The 21,284-nt window shown below is 38.5% G+C and overlaps 2 protein-coding genes and 1 pseudogene across 2 annotated transcripts; 1 reads left to right on the forward strand and 2 right to left on the reverse strand.

Annotated features, from left to right (window-relative positions):
* The first annotated feature begins 593 nt into the window (after positions 1 to 593).
* LOC108960906 lies at positions 594 to 2,331 on the forward strand (annotated as a pseudogene).
* Positions 2,332 to 13,886: 11,555 nt separating this feature from the next.
* Positions 13,887 to 15,593, reverse strand: LOC104453512 (xyloglucan endotransglucosylase/hydrolase 1). Its single transcript, XM_010068086.3, has 4 exons — positions 15,376 to 15,593; positions 15,020 to 15,120; positions 14,707 to 14,900; positions 13,887 to 14,439 (listed from the first exon to the last, which is right to left on the reverse strand). The coding sequence occupies exons 1-4, from the start codon at positions 15,560 to 15,562 to the stop codon at positions 14,040 to 14,042; spliced, it is 882 nt and encodes a 293-aa protein (XP_010066388.1). The 5' UTR covers positions 15,563 to 15,593; the 3' UTR covers positions 13,887 to 14,039.
* A 4,329-nt stretch (positions 15,594 to 19,922) lies between these two features.
* On the reverse strand, positions 19,923 to 21,022 carry LOC104453513. The gene has a single exon (XM_010068087.3). It carries the CDS (start codon positions 20,833 to 20,835, stop codon positions 20,209 to 20,211), a length of 627 nt encoding a protein of 208 aa, XP_010066389.2. The 5' UTR covers positions 20,836 to 21,022; the 3' UTR covers positions 19,923 to 20,208.
* Positions 21,023 to 21,284: the final 262 nt, after the last annotated feature.

Consider the following 21,284-nt stretch of genomic DNA (forward strand, 5'->3'; position numbering starts at 1 on the left):
GGAGATCGTATCTCCCTAACTACCATCTAGTATAATTATCATATTGCCCACCCCAGAAGTATTCTAGCCGACCCCAATAGGCTAGTGGCAACTCCTTGCGAAATTCTTAAGAACACCCCATGTCATGCAAGGTATGGACTAGAAACTTCTAGGCATATGGTAATTATACTAGATGGTAGTTTGGGAGATACAATCTTCATCGTTAGATCGATGAGAGATCTACGGATATGACTTGCCTTGTATATATATATATAGGAGTCTTCTCCCCCTCATTGTATTCATCTCTCTAAATGATCCTTGTGAGATGAGTATGAGAAATGTTGTTTGTGAATTTAGCCGATTGTAGTTTCCTTAAAAAACAAAAAAAAAAAAGAAGAAAAAAAACAAACTCTTAATAGAAAAAGATTGGAAAAAAAGTCAACTCTCTAACATATATATATGCAGCAATTCTTGAAAATTTCATACGCCAACAACTGCTTCGTGTAGCCTCCCATCGTTTGAATTCTTGGAGTTTCTCGATCAACTTGGTTTTTTCTTGTTCGCCATGGAAGCTCCAAAAGAAGAAGGCGAACAAGAAAAATTGCTTTCCGATCATGAGGAGGAAGAAGCACTGGCAGTTGAATTGGGAGAAGCTCGATTTATGCCGGCGAGAAGAAGACGACGGTGGCCCCGAGCCCGAGCCGGCCTTTGTTGAGAGTTGGCCAAGCCTCGACGACGTGGAGGCGATCCTGCAATACACGTTCAACGATAGGAGGCTGCTAGAGGAAGCCCTCACCCACCACTCGTTCACCGACAAGTTGTTCTGCTACGAGCGGATGGAGTACGTTAGCAACTCAGTGCTCAACCTGCTGTTTGCCAAGGACCAGTACTTCAGGTACTCGGGCATGCGGCCGGTTCGCTGACCCAGCTTCGGGCTGCCAACGTCGACACCGAGAAGCTCACTTGTGTGGCAGTCCGGCACGGGCTACGTCGCTACCTCCGTTATAGGAAGCCCGTTTTCGAGGAACATGTAAAGCTGTGTACATATAATCTTTCGATTATGGGATTATGGAGTATCCTAAAATGGGGAGAAAAATTGGTGTAATTAGGCAATAATTCCCGCGAATCTCAAACGATTTTATTTCACATCAAGCACGTCGCCTTGGATTATATATTAAATGGCTGAAAGTGTGGCAACGGAGGTGGTGAGAAGTGGAGTCAACACTTAATGTGATAATCTGTGCGTGGATGGATTTTACACGTATGTTTCCTTTCTCTTTTTTTTGTTGATAAAATTTAGGGTGTTTCCCTAGATTGAAGAATTCAAAAGGGCGATTCTAGATTATCCATTGCATTTGAGCGGTCTGATCAATGTGCCCAAGGCCCTAGCCGATATTGTTGAGTCGACCATCGGTCCTGTCTTCATTGATTGCAATTTCTTGCTGGACACTGTGTGGAAGGTATAAATAAAAACTTTGATCTCTCGGACCATTTTCACGTGCTCTATGTTCCTAAGTTTTGTCGGAAAAAATATCGCTCAATTTATGTTGCTTATGATGTCTCGGTTAGGCCCGAACTTTTTGCGCGAATGGATGGGCCCAGGCTTGTGCTATTCTGGAGCTTTTTCTTAAATAGAATTTGCCATTCTTATTTTTCTTATTCAAATTTAGACATATACATGATTATTTTGCTTTTTGTACTTATTACTGATCTACTATTTTTAAATTTATATAAATGAGTTAGAAATATCTACATTAGGCCGTGTGGGTGGGGTTAGGATGCTCATGTTTTCTATGGACGGGCTTGGACGTTTGAGGTTGGGCCTAGTAGGACCAAATAAAGTTGGGCTGAATCGGTCCCAATTGGGCTCGCTTAGGCCTATCCAATCTTTGCTCGTCCAATATAAAAAAAAAGTTTAGATATTCATTTTTTTTTCTTTTTGTTAATCCAATTTGTTTGTGTGTGTGTTTTAAGACTTGCTACTTATGAAGCCCATGAAAATGTTGAACCAATTTGATGTTGTCTCCATATGTGGTTTGATAGGTAGGTTGTTGGAGCCAATAATTAGTCCTTTGGCCCTCAAACAACATCCGGTTACTAAGCTACATGAACTGTGCTAGGAGTTTGAAGTTGAGATTTGGGGATCTATGGAATGAAAGCTCGAGTTTCATTGTGTTTGTGAATGATCAGCTTGTGGGAAAAGCCACGTACAAGCCCAAGAAGGACATTGCGCTAAATAGAGCAGCCAAAGATACTTTAGAGAACAATGGAAGTTTATTTGGTAAGGAAGAGAGTACCTATGAAGATGATCGTGATTTGAAAAAACTAGAAAGAGACAACGAATTACAATGATCAAAAAAGTTGTTGATAAATGTCATTTCATTTCTCCTTGCTACCATAAAATAGGTATCGGGAAAATGGTTGGGATTGTCCATATTAACATGAACTACTGTTTCAAATACTGTTTAGCTCAATGTGCTAGGGATGGTGAACTAACCGTTGCCTGTTGTCTTCTATAAGCAAGCCCCTATTAGTATATAGAAACTGTTTTCAGTTAGTTGAATTACTTTAATATTTGACTAAAACAAGTTATAGACTAGCTTTCATTTGTCATAATTTATACCATCACTTAGGCAAAAGAGCTTCGACCAAAAAAATTAAAAAAAAGGCAAAAGAGCTACGAACCTTATTTATCTCCAAGGAAAAGATGCACTCGACAGGAGAGACGAACTACTTGTAGTTTAATCGGATTCAACAAAAATAGACCCAAAGGAATGGAGTTGCAAACAATGTCAAATTAAACTAGAAAGGACTTCCTATATGGCATTGTCTGCCTAACTCCCAACCCTAATAAATCATCGAATCTAGATTGGATTGCATTTAAACTTGCCCCAATTACCCCTATGATAAGATTGTGTACTTGACCATGATGTAAAAGGTTACTTGGAAATATTTTTTTCGAAAATAAGTCAGGTCCGGTCTGGCCTGATTAGGGCGGGCCGGTCTGAACTGCCCGGGTCTAGTCTGGAACTTCCCCCCTATGCGGGTATGGCTAAAGGCGCGGCGACTTGCTTGGATGGGTCGTGGTGGCGGTGAAGAACGACATGGGATTAAGGGCCTAATTGTTCATGGAAAGGACGACAGCAGATGCAGAGTCGAAGGTTGACGAAGCACATGCATAGCTAGCTCGAAGCCTTCACCTCGCTCGCTAGCCGAGAAAGAGAGAAGAAAAGGATGAGAAGAAGAAGCATATTTTCAAAAATTTATTTTCGGAAAAGAAAATAAGATATTTTTTTTTTTTTTTTTTGGAAAAAGAAAATACACGCATTTTTGTTGTCACTTAGATCATTCGTTAATTTTTGTTAAATTATATTAATATTACAAAAAGTCAAAAAATTTATACACTTGTGAGATTGTGATAAATAGAATGTAAAATTTCAAATTATTACACTCGTCAATGTGTCATTCAATTCAGCGATTTGACTGTAAAATTTAATAAAAATTAATAGAATATAATTTATCACAAGAATATCGATTTGGATTTTTGTGGTCGAAAGATTAATTTGTAAAAATTTATCATAAGTAAATCAATTTAAGGTTTTGTGTTATATTAATACATTTATTTTACTCAACCACGGGCAGCTGCGTTGGTATTCATTCTCTTCTTTCATTGCGAAATCGAGAGAAATTTACATCTAAATAGCGGTTTGTGGCGAGATCAATGGTGTCACGGGCGTGGCGGGTCGTGTGAACCCGAATAGGGAAGCGAAAGGGGGCTCCGACGGTTCCTCGATATAAAAAAAAAAAACTTTTATTTTCCTTCTCAAAAATATTTTTTTCAAATAAATGGATATTTGCAATGTAGACAAAACGACTCCATTAGTTGCGCCTTATTGTTATTTCCAGAAATAAATGAATACAATTAAAATGTGTATTTAGGAGGGAAAATACGTGTTTAGTCATTATATTATATTCAAACCAAAGTTAAAAAAATTATCAACATAGTTACTCGAGAGCCCTTGGTGGGAATTAAATCTTTTACTCCTTTATTTTTCTATTTAATAAATTCCTTCCGTTAACTTTGTTTAACTTTTTAATTTTCTTGTCCACGTGGCCGTCAATGAGCTAACGGATCATTCTAAAACTTAAAATGGGATTTGTTTGACCCTAAAATTCATTGTCTTGTGTTACAAAATAAATTGAAAATGAAAAGAAACAAATTGAAAACTAAGAAAACAGGTTGAAACTTTTAGGCTCTGTGTGTTTTGCGAAAAATAATTTTTGGAAAACATTTTCTAGATTTTCTGGCGTTCGTTTCACGGAAAATGAATTTTTTGGAAAAAATGTTTTCCATGAAAGGAAAATGTTTTTCTAAATTAGGGGAAAATGTTTTTCACTTTTGAAAAATAGAAAATATTTTCCTTACTTGATCTCTCTTATCTCACACTTTACAAATCCTCACTTCCTCCCATTTCTTCTTATTTTTTTTTTTTTATTCAAATTATTTTTTAATTTTCTTTTTTAATTTGAATTATTTTTAATTTCATTTTTCTTTTTTTTTCTTTGTTTCCCATCTTCTTCTTTCTTGGCTAGTCGTTCACCGTCACTAGGCGAACCTCAAGCTCGTCGATCTCAAGCTCACGCTTGTCAATCCGGGCGAGCCTCAAGCTTGACGCTCGCGCTTGCCAATTTGGTGAGCAATGATTGGTGAGCCTCGTGCTCGTCGGCGAGCTTGAGGCTCACCGATGGCCGATCGTGAGCCATTGCCGAACAACGAAAAATATTTTTTAAAATCCATTTAAAAATAAAATAAATGAAAAAGAGTATATCAAGGAAAAGATTTTCATTACTGAACAGTGAAAAATATTTTTCATTTCATTTTCAGGTTTCATCCGAATACCGGAAAATAATTACATTTTCCTGGAAAATGACTTCTTGGAAAATATTTTGCAGAAATGCCACATTTTCCGTGAACGAATGGACCCTTAAAATAGGGATAACACAAGGCGAAGAAGTGCCCAAGGGGCCGCGTTACGTGATAAAATTATACGATATAGGAGGCAGATAGATATATAGATTTAGTATCACTCTTGATTTCCCAAACTTGTTAAGCAAATCTAGTGCTCCAAAAATATATTATTTTTACGAGGTCTCTTGCCTCAATGAGGATGACAAGATTTTCAACACTTAACTTTCCCTTGTAAATCCATATTCAGCCTTTGATAAACCCGGATAAATCTGTTCCATAAGGAAACTTATACAATATGCTCCGAAGGAAGTCAAATAGTGTGTTCAATCAACATGATTTGACCAGCATCCTGTTCCACCTATTCTGCAAGAGCACTTTATAAATTTGTCAATACCTCCTAAATTCAAGCACCGGTGACTTACTGAAGGCTGCACGCAGTTGGATTCAGGGCTATTCACGTAGTTTTGACTTTCCATGGTCAGAAAAGGTCTCCTAGTAATTGTCTGATGGCACTGCTTCATACTCAGTTTCTTCGCTGCAAACATGCTTGTATTGGGACAATCGAAACCGCATTTTGTACCGGGACTATTTTTGCTACCATGTGTCCTAATTTCAAAGTGGCTCTTTTAGACACTCGATTGCTTAGTGACTTGAAAACGTAACCACAAATTACTAGAGCACCTCAGCCTTCGGATTCTATTATAGCAACATTTCATTATCAGATGGTGCACCGAGTCCATAGCCATTCTATGGATCTCATGTTGCCTGGAGCAAAAGATCGAACAGCCCTCATCTTCAAATGGGTAAAGAAAAACCCCGACTGTGACAAACATGTTGCACAATTTTGTAGGCAAGAAGGAAACCATCGTCCTCAACTGCTTTGTCTAGTGTCTGCATGTTCCTACCCTTAGATTTCCCTACTTTGGAAGCATTTACAAGCTCAACTGGATATAAGCATCATCCAAAGATTTGGAGCCCGACCGGTGTTGATTCAGCATGAAACTTCGAGAAAATTAGCCCTGCAAAGACTGTTCTTAATTGGCAAACAGAAAATGCTCTTGCCCATAATGACGTGCTTCGAACATTAACCACCAAGGTTACAAATGTTCAGTCTAAGGTCTTTGAAGTAAAGACTAAAGTAGGAAAAGTAATAACTCGGTAGGGCCATGTTCACTAGCAAGTAGATCAGACGGTACTAGTGCCAAATAAGTTGCTACAACTTCTTCAAGATAAGCTCTAGAGGATGCAAACAGGAGCATTGCCACCTCGGCACTATCTTGATGATCAGATTGCTGAAATCAAGAAGGCCAAAGAACAGATTAAGGCTATTCAAGAGGACCCCCACGAACTTCCATCTTTTGAGGTGCTAGTCATCCCTTAATAGAAAAAATCAAGATTGTCCTATTCTCCCTGAACCTCCACCGACAATTTTTCAAACCTTAATCTCCAAAGCTCAGGCTCCCGAAAGTTTAATATTTTAGCCATCCGAGATAAGATCCTTGCAGAAAAACTAAAGGAAAAGTCAGGAAAACAACCTAATCCTTCTTCTCATCCTCCTCCTTTCTATATCATCTTGAATCTTATTAATTTATTTTTGAGAGACCGCCACCAAAATACTGTGCCAAGAATCAAGTGGAAACTCTCCATCTAACACCGAGGCCTTGGAATTTCTTGAACTTTAGCAGGAAAGTCAATCAGACATAGAAGCATAAGCTGTTCTTCCGATAAGTTTCATGATGAGGGAAGAAGACAAATATATGCAAGGGAAAGATGATCCACAACGAAACTCTAGAGCCTCTAGTACCTACATATTCTCATTCATTCTTGATGATCTCCCATCCAACAAGTGGCATGGAAGGTTTTGGGAACTCTTTGCTTGGAAGAATGTCAGATCCTTGAATCCAGAGAATAGTCCCTTTATCACGCTCCTAGAATTTGTTAACAGATTTATGAGAAGTCTACTATCTTGGTAGGTGAACATTTCACCAGTTGACCAAAACACTTTTCTAGCCCAAAATTTTAATTAGGCAATACAGATCCTTCATTTGTATTTTATAGATAATCCAAAAGACCTAGAGCAAAAAAGAATGGAGTTCTTGCTGTTCTTATATAAGAAGAGACATTGATGAGCACTTTTAGGAAATAAAGAAGCTCTACCATGCTCTAAGTGGAGACCTAGCTTTAGAGCCCATTTTCTTCTCTCCCAAACCAAAACAAATTGCTAATATGGTAGACAAGTTCTTTCGGAATAAAAAATAGGAGGACCCTTGAGGCTTCACTTGGAGACATCCAACAAAGGGTCCATGCTGCTCTCAATGAGTTATGCCTACCAAGAAGGTGTTCAAAGAGTTTATGGAATCCTAGCTTGCAGATTAAATTTGGCCATACGGGCTCCTCTTGTGATTGCTCAAACAAGAAAAGGGAGCGTATAAAGAAGTATCCTTCCAAACAAAGAAAAATAGGTAAATGGAAGTTTCTCTGAAAGAGTAAGTGAAAAAAAAAAAAAAAAAGCAGCAACGGTAGAAAAAAGAAAAACAAATGTTTTATTTTTGGACGCAAGGGGCATTCTGCCAAAATTTGCCATCAAGCAAAGAAGATAAGAATGAATCTCGTCCATGCTGTTGAAAAAGGAACATGCATCTCCCTTGAAGAAGATTATGATCTTGAATCCATTTTCTCTCTTGAAGATGAATTATTAGACAAATTATACGTGTTATTGAAACATTCTCAAAAACCAGTGACATTGGGTTAGATGAACCGTATGAGCCAGATGAACCAAGTGATGGTCTCTATTGCTTCTCTCAGGAATCCTAGAAACTAAGAAGAAACCCAACAGGATCCAAACACCTAAAGTATCCAAAGTGCTAGCTTTAGAAATCTCTCGATCAAGTTTTATATCCCCATAACCCTTTTTATGTCCAAATATAATAATCCCATTTTGTTAATAGCGCTCATAACACGAGCATATGTCTTTATCCTTGATCCAAAGATCCTTCCTGAAGACCATGGAAATTACATACAAGGTATTTCGCAGCCACTTCTGGAGCAACTTGTGCCACTCCAGTAAGGAGCAAACTCATAAAGATCTAGTTTTTTCCCTAGTGCTCTCCTCACTACTCAAAGCATTGATTACCCACTCCCAGATTGAAATATCATTGTTAATTGGGATCTTTTTAGCAAATCCCCCAAACTGAGGATCTTGCTAAATTGATTTTGGTCCAAATGACAGTTTGAAGAGTTTCATCCAACTAGAAAGTCCCGACCCAATTTTTCCTGTGCAGAATGCATTTGAGATTCCTCCAGAATTGTCCGTATCCATTATGGATGAATGAAGAATTCTTCATCCACTTGCCTTTCAAGAAAAATGAAGATATTAATCCAACAAAGGCAAACCACTCTGGAATGAACCCAGATGATGTTCAACTTACGCAGATTTAGTGTGATGATCTGGTCTAACGAGGACCAATTGAGCCTATAGACTCGCAATGGGCATGTGATGCCTTTGGTGTCAATAAAATGGCATAACAAATCAGAAAAAAAAAATAGATTGGTCATCAATTGCCAAATTCTTAACTAGTTCCTCCGAGATGATAACTTTCCATTGCTAAATAAGAAATTGCTTTCAAGTCTTAGTTTAACCTGAAGGTAGGATTTTGACAATTTGGAATTCATCCATAATACAAACACAAAATTAAATTTTGCATCCAAAATAAGCATTTCCAGTGGAAAGTCCTCCCATTTGGCCTCAAAACAATGCAATCGTTATTTCAAAAGGTAATGTGCAAGATATTTTATCCAAGTAGCGCCAACCCCATATATACATTGATGTTATTCTCCTCTACAGTTCTAATGGCAATCTCATTGCAAGTTGATCAAGCAATATGGTATTTGTTGTTTGAAGGAGATTGAATTCCTAGGTATGCATTTAAAAGATAGAAAGCGATTATATTGCAAAGGATCCTCTCAAATTTCTAGATGAGAATCTTTCTCGCAAAGCAAGTCCAACAATTCCTTGAAATTGTCAACTATCTTAGGGACTTTGTTCCCAAGAGTTTGAAGTTCATGCATCCACTACAAAGATACTGAAGAAAGAACCACCACCATGGGGAGAGGACTATATCAAGGCCATTAAAATCCTTGAAGGAAAAGCCACAGAATTTGCCTCCGTTACAAATCCTTTTGGATCGAAAACGTATTTTCATATTGATGCAAGTGATAAATAAAAGGCATTAGTCCTTTTTGAAGAAGAAATGGTAAGGACACAAGAGTGGAAGATTCTCTTAGGTTAAAATACATTACCATTTTATATTCAAAGAAATTTTGGCAGTCAAGTTTAGAATAAAAAAGTTAGAATTTCATTTTATTGACCATCGCTTCTTGGTAGAAATGGACATGTCATCATTCCCTCAGATGTTGATATTCAAGCAAAAGACAATTCCAACCCGCAGTTGTTGAGATGGGTAGAAGAATGGTTTCAAAATATTCATTTGAAACCAAGCACATTAAAGATGTAAAAAATTTTCTTGCAGATTTTCTTTTCAAATCTAGAGAAATAGAATTGTCCATTTTCTAGTTCCATGGAGTGGGATTGTCGGCATTAGACTCCTCATCAGATATCCGTAGAGATATTCGCCCAAAAATTCCAAATCTTCATTAGTAAAACAGATTTTACATTGGATGTAAGAAATGATGTTGGAATACCAACTCAAGATTTTTAGGCAATATGGCGGGTTAAAATTTCGACCATTTAGAATGCATAATGAATATCCATTCATCCATGTATTCACAATTATCATATTCAATTTCCCTGAAGAGCTCAAATGGTATTTCTAGTATGTATATCACAATCTTATTATAGCCATTGACTTCTCAACCGCAAGGATTCACTGGTTCATCAAGAGGCGCGAAGCTGAATATGACGATCGTTAATTCAAACATCTAGAAGAAGTCCTTCAATGGTTCTGGCCATTATTGTTACCGGAGGGTCCGCTTTGGTATCCAATTAAAATCTCATGGACAAGAAATATAATTTCCCCGAAGAACTCCAATCAACGGTAATTTTCCATAGGTTATGAAGATACATTCACCAACTAACAAATTCCATATTCCTCGCACTATGAAACTTGAATATATTGGTCCTTTAGTCTCCTTTGCAACAATCCACAAGTCGTATGGATGCTAGTATTGCAGACCTTGACTTCGAATACAGAGCAATCTAGAAAATGCAGTGTGAAAAGAATCAAACGACTCCTAACGAAATTTGGCCCAGTGCTTCTGGGGAAGTGCCATGGGAATTCGATTCAAGGGCATATGAATCGACTACCGATGCGATCTGACAAGCCTTGTCGGAATTCGATGCAAGTCACCCTCCTCAACTAGTTCATTCACCTCTACTCCTCAACTAGTTCATTCACCTCTTTTTGTATCTCCACCGAAGTCCCCTGGGTTGGACCACTTTCTTAAGACCCATGGGATTATAGTCTCCCTTCTAACATGATAATTGATGCTCCTCCTTGTGGCATGCCCGACACATCCAGCTAGCCTCAAGCAGTGATACCTCCAGGGAATCCAATGCCCTTAATCCTAGCAAAAAGAAAGCATTTTTAGAGACCCTACCAAGCCCAAACTATGAAAGAATCCAACTTGCTTTGGACATTAAAAGTGGAATACGCACGATGTTCTCACAGGAACATGTCACTGAAGGCATCGCCTTGCCAGAAAGTAACTTTTAGAGAGTGATTTTGTAGACCTATGAACTTATTATAAATTATTGGGATAAGTGCACTAGAAGTAAGTGTAATTGATACTTACCTTTTACCGAAAAAAAAAAGTAAGTGTAATTGAGTCATATAATTTTTAAAATGTACAATTAAGTTCTAAAAGTTATTATGAAAGTGTAATTGAGTTCTTAATTTTTTAAAAAATATAATCAAGTCTTAAAACTTGTTACGTTACAATCGAGTCCTAAAATTTAAAAACTGTAATCAACAAAAGAACTTGATTGGATCAATTTGAGACTTGATTGCACTTCTTGAAATTTTTAGTACTCAATTGCACTTGTTCAATTGCATTTCGTGACAAGTTTCAAGACTTCAGATGCATTTATCCCTAAATTATAGTACTGCCAATAACACATCAGTTTTGGCCAAAGTGTGCGTCAGTGTAAGAACATCTTATGAAGATGCACGTGACCTTGTACCTTTATCTATCGTGAGTATGTAAAAGTCTGTAATGCCCGTGGCATTGCCTATAAATGGGTACAGAGTTTCAGTTGTGAAATAAGATTGAGCTGGAGAAAAACATTTATATCTCTCATGTCTTTCTAAACCATTCCCTTTCCTTCTCAAGGTCTGGGGTCATCTAAAGTTTAAAGATGGTATTGTTAGCTTGATACGATGAGTTAGTTATGTGAGCCACTCTGTGAATCATATGGATAAGAAAATTTCATGGAACAGAGTCATGGTATTTGGAGACCAAAAGGCAGTCCCTTGTATAAGACTAAGGTGGCCGTGTGTTTATAGGCTAGCATTATTGCGTTTGAATTACAAGATTTATAAGATTATTCAATCCAATAATTAAATTTCATCTTTTCATGCTGTTTACTGAAAATCGAAAGCATATATTACATCCATTTCCGTGTTTGTGATATTAAATAACCATTTTTCTGTTATATATGTAATAATTGATGGATAAATTGAAACTTGAAATAAATTGAAACTTGAAATAAATTGAAACTCTTTACCCGAGTATGATTACGGCTAGTGCTAATACGTTTTGCACTAAAAGAACGAAATTTTTTTCGTAAGTTCAATAAACACGCGGTAGACATAAGCTTTAATGAAAACCTATTAGTGTATGTATACTTTATGTAAAAGTACAAAAAATAATTTCACTAACAGATAATGTAAAATAGAGTGCAAATAGTACTTGCAGCGTCCCAATCTATCAACCAAGTGGCTCTATTTCTTGGGTGTTTCTAAGTATCTTTGGGGAACGGATCCCTCTAAGACCGTCGGATAAAAGAAAAGAATAAATCTCGTATGTTGATTGTAAGGGCTTTAAATTTTTATAATTTACGATATTTTGTAATTAAAATTACGAAAAAAAGTACGAGAAGTTACGTGTCATAGCAATCTCAGGATCCATCTCTCGATGGACCATACAACTATCCATCTTTCTTTCTTCCACTACATAACAAGCCAAGAGAACAAACAACAGGATCGCCGAATAAAGCAAGAGCCAAAACGGCATCCGCGGGAATGAGAATTATTCAAAGAGGCGAATCATTTGAAGCGATCACCGATTATGACAATGGCATCGTGTCCCTCGTATAAATATTCGCACTTTCATGGGAAAGAGAAGGAGCATAGGAGCGGAGTGGAGACGCAGGGGCCGGACTTTGCTTCATCAGACGACATGGACATGTTCATACCCCACGACTTCCCCTCAAAGAACGCAAGACTAAGAAGAGGCAGCAGATCAAGCGGAGGGGCCTGGAGGTTCAGACTGAGGCGAGGCCGCAGACCTCTGCCCAAGAGGCGTTGCCCGGCAATAGTGGTGGGCATGTAAGTTTGCCGACCACGCCGGCCATAGAGCAGTCTCGAGATCGAGCCCCGGATGATGTTTTTGTTTCCTCGAAGAAGTAAAAAGAGCGTTACTGTCACCAAGCTCGCAGGTAACTTGCTGATGTCCATATCGGGTCTGGCCTGTCTGGACTGCATCGATGGACGACTATGAAATATAAGTCAGAAATAAGGTAAGAGCATCTCTAGGGAGGGTTGTCGTGCCGTGATCAGAGCAATTCGCTCTCTCTCGGCATGTTATTATTATATCCGATGTCGTCGATGGATTCAATCCATGTGTCGGTAACATGTGTAACATACAATAATTTCGAGACATAGAAATGAAAACCTGTATGCTCTGTTTGTATCCGCAAAGATGATGTGGAATAGTGTTGATCTGTGAGTCTTCGTGAGAAGGGCTACACAAGAGTTGGAAGAAGGACACTTCGATTGGAAATCTCCCATGTGACCCCGGTTCACATGAAAGATAACATGCACGTGCTGTTGGATTAGGCAGGTTGTGAAATCCATACGATCCTACAGTTCATGTAACTGCAATCAATATAAAATGCACGCCACATCAAATCTCACAATAAACTAAAATCGAGAAGACTCAATTCAGTTGACATGCGTTGCAAATCGAGTTCTCAAACCAAGTCTTCATCCGAGAAACTCGGCATTTTTTACTATATATTTGTTTTGGTTCTTGTTGCCTTGAGAGATTCATATCTGTTGCGACCTCCCCTCAAGGAGCCTCCCTCAGGAATAGATTTAGAGGTATTAGTTTATGATCAAGTGTAAGCTAGAACATCTAGCTGTGGGAAATAAATGGGTCAACAAAATGGACTCCATGTGCTTAATATATAACCTTCCCTAGTTTAGTCATTGTTGGAAGGAACGAATCTTGAAACAGAGTTGACCTTTTGAGTCTAAGTGGCGTAATCCTAGAAACTCGTTCACTCCTTGTCCAGTCCATCATCAGCAACAATAACTCCACGCAGCGATCATGCTTCTTGATTTAACGAAAGAAAAATGGAGATACAAGTGAAGAGATCGGCGGGTTGTGATCCAAAACATCGCCTCTAATGTTGCAGACAAAACTCAAAAGATTGGATCAGACTCATAGGATATCTGTTCTGTTTTTCCTTTCATTCGTAGTTGTCTGAACAATTTCCGGTTGTCTGGTTCAAGAGCAATTCAAGATTAGGAACTTCCCGGACCATCAGTCCAGAATGCATATCATCTTTGATTCGATTATCTTTCTCGGAAGGAAATCAGAGAAGATCGCGGGTCAGCAGGATCATGAAAACCTCTCCGAGTCATGAGGGTCCTGATGGTTGTCTATGTCCCGTCAAGAAACCGAACAATAGAGACGATGGATAGAAAATGTTGCTGACAAACAATCGAGTTGATTATTACACACTAGAGATAACAAAAATCCGCAATACCATCGTCGAAGGGATGAAGTTAAATCTGATAAGTTCCCTAAAAAGAACTACCATAAAAGATTGAACAAAGAAGAAAGAATTTCATATGTCCCTATCCCTCTTGCACTCTGGAGCCACGCTGGGGAACCTAACTGTATCAGTACAGTAGTTGTAGATGGTGAACTTCTCTCGGACCCACCGCAATCTCCGAAACTGCTCGGCGTCAAGGTCCTGGAACTCCTTCTGGTCCCACCACCGCTTGCCCTGGCTGTCGCAGAACTTGGCTTCGACTGAGGCCTCACAGCCATCGATGTGGAAGCTCTTGTAGGAAGCCATGAATGGGGCCTTGGCCCAGTCGGTCTTCTCGAGCCCCCCACGCGTGGCCCAGTCGTCGGCATTCCACAGGCTCGAGTAGATCTTCATCGGCTGGTCAAAGGGGAACTTCACCCCGAGGTCCTTGCTGTTCTTGAATACTCTTATGGGCACATCATCCACAAAGAACCTGTTGGGTACATCACATTTTGGAGAACGCAATTAGAGCAGAATATTTCATTTAGCATAAAAAAGATCTGTGGTTCAAAAATTGTAGATTGGCATTGGAGCAAACAGAGCATGCGCCAAGTGCAATTAAAAAATAAATTTGAGTATCGTTACAGTTGGAATCTTTAAACGGATTAAATCAGAATGACCGATCCACTAGACTTCACCGAAGCTCATTCTATGCTTGATTCAAGTATTAATAAGGTCGAGTAAAGGGAAACAGACTTACACAATCTGATACATGTTCCAGAGCACAGAGTAGGAGTGATAGTCCTTGGAGGGATCGAACCACAGATAGATCCTCTGCTCTCTATTTCCTTTCCCACCGGTGAACACATTGGTCTGCAAAATGTATGGCTGACCAGTTCTGTTCCCCAAGAACTCAAAGTCTATCTCGTCGTGCTCTGAGTTCTGAGATGACAACTGCAACAACGACACAAGATCCACGGGTTTCCGATTATAATTCCTCGAATAATGAACGGCGATCTTCAAAACTAGAGTGAGAAATTGGTTGGATTGTAGAAGAAACGGGAGCGACTTACGTAGAATGCGGTGACCGTGCCTGCCGAATCGCCAGGAACCATCTTTATTTGCATGCTGAAGTGGCCGAACAAGTAGGAACCCTTTGATTGGAAGCCAGTCCCTTCACAAGCAGAGGCAATGTCAAAAGGAAAACAGAGTAAGAGCAAGGGACAGCGAAAAAGCTTACGCTTTGACAGATTTTGTCGATTCTCTTCTTCTTTTATTACAGATTCGCATCTGTTTTTCGAAAATTTCGGCATACTAACTAGAGTAGCTACATTCTTGGAATGGAGCGCACGACCCTGATCGATCTAATGACCGATGAAATCTGGTCTGATGAGATCTTGCACCAGTACTTAAACCGCAATGTTCTTACCAGTGTAGTTGTCGAGAGAGAGCTGAATCTCGGAACCCCCATTGAAGTACTTGATGTGATCGAACGCCCAAGTCGGCACATAGTTCCGGCCGAACGGGACGTCCACAGGCTTCTTCGGCGCGGCGCTCCTCACTGTTGAGGCAAGAAGCAAGAAGCCGAGGCACAGAAACCACAGAGAAGAAGCCATGGTTCGCTGTCAAGACACAGGATAACCTTAGGCCAGCCAGGCTCACGTACTTATAGGCAGACGGAATTTGGGTTTTCGTGTATATTTTATGGCATCCTACTCTAGAACAATGCAACGGGACCGAAAGAGAGAGGAAAAGAGAGATTCTTGTTGGTCAGAGAACATGGGGGTCTGGCCTAAATCCGCGGACCATGAATAAAGAAAGTGAAATCTTCTCGAGCTCGACACCTTTCGCTAGCTTTTCCAAGCTACGTTTCGCTTTTGTTGTTAGCATCGAGAGAGACCAGACATCGTTTGCAGTCGTCTATCGACCGGTTAGGACGGTTGGGTAGCGCGGTGTCCGATTTCGGGTTGCGTTTGGACGTGTTAGGCGGCCTCGGAAATCAGAGAGGAGAGAACAATTTTCATTGGAGCAAAGCGAGAGGACGCCTTCTTGCTATGATGACTAACTCAGTTCATTCATCTCGCTCATGATTTTCCATGTATCACGTTATGTCACATCGTAGATTATAGACAGGTTGTGCGACAATAATTTGCATTTCCTCTTTCGATCGAGGCATGTCACGACATCGTCTGTTTCATGTGGTGATGTTCGCCTTTCCTGGGCTACCTTAGTCCGGCATCATGGGAAGAAGGCCAAAGTTCAATTTGAGAGTTGGAATTGCAGAGGCTCTTCCTCTAGAGATTTTCTAGATTTACTGTAATAAAATGATAAGCATTTCTTTCTAAAACTGCCCCACTATGACGCCCGAGTATCGACATATTGAATTGAAAAATTCTTGCATGTGTCAGATGTATAATTTTGTACCGGATCTTATACGCGATTCACATGACCAAATGACAATAAAGAATTGAACTTGTATGAAGCTAGAGCTAATCTCCTCCATAATGGCTTCGTTTTATAAACCCGTTTTTTTTTTCACGGCATCACATGCTATATTCCTAGCCTACCTATTTTGGGTTGGGTGAGCAAAATAAATGAATCGAGAGAAAGTTGGGATTTCGTCCTGTCATGACCTACTCCTAGACATTGGAAATGGGGAAGCCTTGTGACTCTACGGACACAAACTTCAGGGCTCGATTTCTGCAGCAGAACGTGGGATGGATTTTTCCAAATTTTTTAAACCCTAGAAATCTAAGATTGAATCGTGGGCACCCCATCAGCCATGTGCTCCTCCCACAAATCGATCCTGTCCTCCTCTATTTAAAACTTATCATTTTCAGCTTTATTTTTAATCTTTAATCGTAGACATGACCAAAAAGACAAATAAAAGATTGACATTATTACTGCATTTAAAATTTGGGAAATCTGCATTCGCTAATAGAAACTAACTTTAGATTAACGCTCTCCTTATTTGGTAAAAAATAAAAAAAATTGAAAATCATTTTACTAAACACGATTAGTTGTATCGCTCAAAATAATTAGTCAATGCAAAATATTTCATTTTGTTGAACGATGAAGTTTTTTTCATTCAATCATTTTTATAAGTGATATATACAATTATTTCTAAGAAAATATTTTCAAAATTATTGATTTTTCGCGAAATAAAAGACCGATAGTATTGCTACATTTAAAATATAGAAAACAACAATCGCTAATAGAAACTAATTTTAGATTGATGTTTCATTTATTTTACGGAAAATGAAAGATTTGGAATTTTATTTGAAAATAATTACTTATATCTTTTGAAATATAATAATTATTCAATGAAAAATATTTCATTTTCATAAATGATGTTTTTTTTTGGGTGTGATCACTTTTATAACTGATATGAACAATTATTTTTAAGAAATATTTTTTTAATCAATCATTTTCAGCAAAATAAACGCATCATAAGATAGTATTTTTTTCAATGCTATTTAATAGTGGAGTTTATTAGAAGAAAAGAATTTCACGAGAGGGAAGCTTCACCGTTAGTGACTCGTGTAAGCCATCATCAAATCGATGGTGGGCTGTTCTTAATTGTTGAAATAGATCTGATTTTGCCTCTTTGGTTATATTTTGTCTGATCACCATAATAATTAATGGGGATTGATAACTCCAAAAAGTTAGTACACTTTAAATAATCTTAACTAATAATGCTTCTGCTGCTGCCACTAAGATTTATCAATTTTATTATTATATTTTTTTACGACATTAATTAGCGTGCGCGATCCCCAAAAGACAGTTTTTGTTTAGCTGGGAGGAGAGAGTTCTGATTCAACTTGTCACCATTCAAAGTTCTGAGCACGCGATGCGGAAAATTGACAGAAAATCAGGAGCTTCCCAGTCGAAATTGAAGGTCACCTAACGACAAAGCTATTGGATATTGTCCTTAATTTACACAAGAAAAGCATATAATAAGTGGAAAATATATGTATTGTGCACTGGCTTTATATATAGTTATGTGGTGCAACACCCACTGTCATAAGTCAATAGATCCCAAGACTAATACATTTGTTACCGAATTATGTCACGCAAAGCTGTAAACTGATGAATAATTATTGACTAGGATTAGTTAGTGATGACATGATGATACTATCAAGTTTTATTTGTTTCGCGGAGAGTGAATGATTTAAAAAATTTCCCTAAAAATGATCACTCGGATAACTTGAAATAATTAGATAATAAAAAATATTTTCATTATCAACAACAAATTATATTTAAACAAATTCATGGACAATGAAAATAATCTCATTTTTATAAACAATATTAGCAATCATTTTAAGATGTGCATCTATATTTGTTTTCTCCTTCTTCTTTGTGTGTGTGTGCTTATATTTGCTAAAAAAATAAAGAGTATATTCATAATTAAAATGACAGTGTGTTTGTTGTGGGGAAAATTTCATGATAAAGAAAAATACTTTTCAGGATGATGTTTTCCCCTTTTAATATTCACAAATTTATTTTCTTGACTTTAAGTATGTATATTTTCTTTGATTGTAAATAATTTTTCATTATTTAATCATTTTCCATTAGTGAATCAAATGTGTGAAAATCTAGAAAACCAATCCACAGAAAATTTTTAACTCAAACAAATATACTCTAAGTACACTAATTGTTTAAGTACATGAAGAAAATCAAAAATCATATAAATAAAAGGAAAATGACACAAGTTGTCTCTAAACTTTGGCCAAATATGAATTGTAATCTTTGAACTTTTTAATTTGTTTAATGCGATCTATAAACTTTAGCCCAATGAGTAATATTATCCATGACATTTTAGTTTATTCAATATGGTTCTTGAACTTATGGTACATGTTTAAACTAGTCCTTTAGACTATATGAAAATATTCACTATTATCCCTGAATTTAAAATAATGAAAGAATAATATTAGATATTCTTATATAATTCAGAGACTAGTATTAATACTTATTAAAAATTCAGGGATCATATTATTTTTATTTATTTTTGTGTTCAGGCCAAAATTCAAAAATCATTTACATCATTATCTCAATAATAAAAAAGATGGAAAACAAAGTTCCAAGTTCATTATTGATAGATTTATCATTTTCAGTAGAAATTTGGTGACATGGCTCATCAACAAGAGACTCAGCGGCCCAAGTGGGCCTATCGAGTTGCTCTCCAGTGCAAGCTGGGACGGACACTGCAGTATCTCAAGTCCAATTTGGCCCCGGCTACAGTTAAAGCCAAAAATTGGCATTCTCATAAACAAAAACTTGTACGATCTATAAAATACCTGCTTAAATGGAATAAATCGATGCTTATAATCCAACAATCATAAAACTGGTTAGATAAACTTAACTCTAAAATAAAAATAAAAATAATAACATAGGGATGGCGGAAGATATAGCTATTCCAACTTCACCATGTTGGTTCATATTATAAGGATCATGTGATGAGGGCCGGTTATTCTCATCACGTTCATTAATTGTCTCACAATAATATCAAAGCCCAAACACGAGATGCTTATTGAGTGGGTTACACGATACAATAATTTCGCAAGTTTGAGATATGGACACTTCAACGTAAACGTGCAAAATTTGTATGAACATATCGGAGGATGTCGAAAAGTACCATGTTGCACGGGTAACATGTCATATCCAAATAACTAAGCACGCCTAAACATGTCAAAAACAGATTAAAAAGGTTAATTCGCACACAACACGTTGATTATTCATTTATAAACGAGTCGAATTCTCTACCGCAAGGACCATTTGAGTTTGACACGAGCAGGCACGATGTATATCGCGTGAACGGGTGGTGCCAAAGTTATAAGCTTTAAATGTGACCATAAGGTGTGCTGACTTACTTCCTTGTTAGTTACGATACTTTTACTTTCGATGATAAGATAAAAAAAAAAGATTAAAAAAAAAGGTTCAGGGGAAAAAAAGTAAGAGTTTGCTTTTGGAAGGAAAGAAGTGCAAGTCTCCATAAGAGCTCAGTCTTATTATATGGGTCAAAGGCCAAATTACAACACCTCCTCTGGCTTTTATCCAAAAACCGACCAGAAGATATTCGTAATCTCTCAATATAAGAGGCAAAAAACAAAATTAAAGAGACCAAAACAACAACTGCCGACTAACTTTGTTATTGGCAAGATTGATCTTCTTCTTCATCTTCCTCTTTTTAAACGTTAGATACAACTGCACATGAAGTCATGCCATTATGAAATAACGGTTAATCCTTGACGACGGTCGATAATCAGACGCTTCTTTGGAGCATCTCCTGGTAATTCTTGAGAGACTCCATGTTCTGCAACTTCATCTGCCGATGGAACCTCTTTATGAACAGATCCGCGACGTGGTCGATCTCGTTCTCCAGCACGAACTCCTCTCCTCTGTCTTCCCTGGAGTGCCTCGCCAACTCGATTACCGACCCACCCGACGACGAGTCATCGCTATCGTCAAACAACGTGTGTGTCAGATCTAGGCACTTCTTGTCATCTTCATCATCACCACCACCATCTTCTTCTTCTTCGTATTTGGCCGGCTCGCAGTGAGTCGGAACAGGCATCGGCTCGTGCACCAGGGCTTCACTGGTGCAGTAACTAACAATGTCATTCTCGCTCGGCTGCTCCGCCGCCAGGTCGGCATCGTCGGCCTCCTCGTGGGGCTTCTCCTCGTGGTGGTGGTGTTGCAAGAGGAGGTTCTGGAGCTTGTGAGAGAGGGTGCTGACAAAGAACTTCTTGTCGTGGTGCAACAGCGAGAAGATGATGAGGCGGGTCCGGAGGGCGTCCGTCTTCCTCCTGAGAGCCCCCGATTTCGACTTGGCCATCGCCGACAAGGCCGCTAGCATCTGCTTCAGCATTGTAGATACCTTGTTCTTCATCTTCTCGAAATGGTCCACTGAATCTGGAAGAGGACAGAAACTGAAAAGAGAACCTCAAGAGAGCAACTCGATGATCAGTTCAAGAAATTGCGGTGGCGGGTGCGCGAAATCAGAGAGCGATTGTCAAAGTCTGCTCAAGAATGGTTCAAGAGATAAGTCAGTGGTTTAGGCATGGAGAGGAGCAAGAGGGGTCGATGGGGGCTTATATAGAGCGGAGCGGTTAGTAAGTTTGTTGTCACTTTATTAGGTGGAGAGACATGAGAGGTACAAGAACGAAAGAGTAAGGGCTAAGGAAAAGAAGCTGCTTCGAGAAGCGGGAAAGAGAGAGGACAAAAGTGGACACGGAGGACACGTGGCGGGATTTGGGAGCTTAATAGCCGGAGAGGTAGGGCTAAAAGCCAGAAATCTTTGGGGGTTTTGGCCTTGGAGAGTTAGAGTGACTGAATAAA

This window comes from Eucalyptus grandis, chromosome 7 (genome assembly GCF_016545825.1).
Source record: "Eucalyptus grandis isolate ANBG69807.140 chromosome 7, ASM1654582v1, whole genome shotgun sequence".
NCBI classification, from domain to species: Eukaryota; Viridiplantae; Streptophyta; class Magnoliopsida; order Myrtales; family Myrtaceae; genus Eucalyptus; species Eucalyptus grandis.

What these genes read in the sequence shown, in the direction of transcription:
- LOC104453512 (XM_010068086.3), bottom strand. Translation starts at nt 15,562, where the DNA reads ATGGCTTCTTCTCTGTGGTTTCTGTGCCTCGGCTTCTTGCTTCTTGCC. An exon ending in CTCTCTCGACAACTACACTG is followed by an intron (nt 15,121 to 15,375) that starts GTAAGAACATTG and finishes CTGCTTGTGAAG; the next exon opens with GGACTGGCTTCCAATCAAAG. An exon ending in GCACGGTCACCGCATTCTAC is followed by an intron (nt 14,901 to 15,019) that starts GTAAGTCGCTCC and finishes TCGTTGTTGCAG; the next exon opens with TTGTCATCTCAGAACTCAGA.
- LOC104453513 (XM_010068087.3), bottom strand. Translation starts at nt 20,835, where the DNA reads ATGAAGAACAAGGTATCTACAATGCTGAAGCAGATGCTAGCGGCCTTG.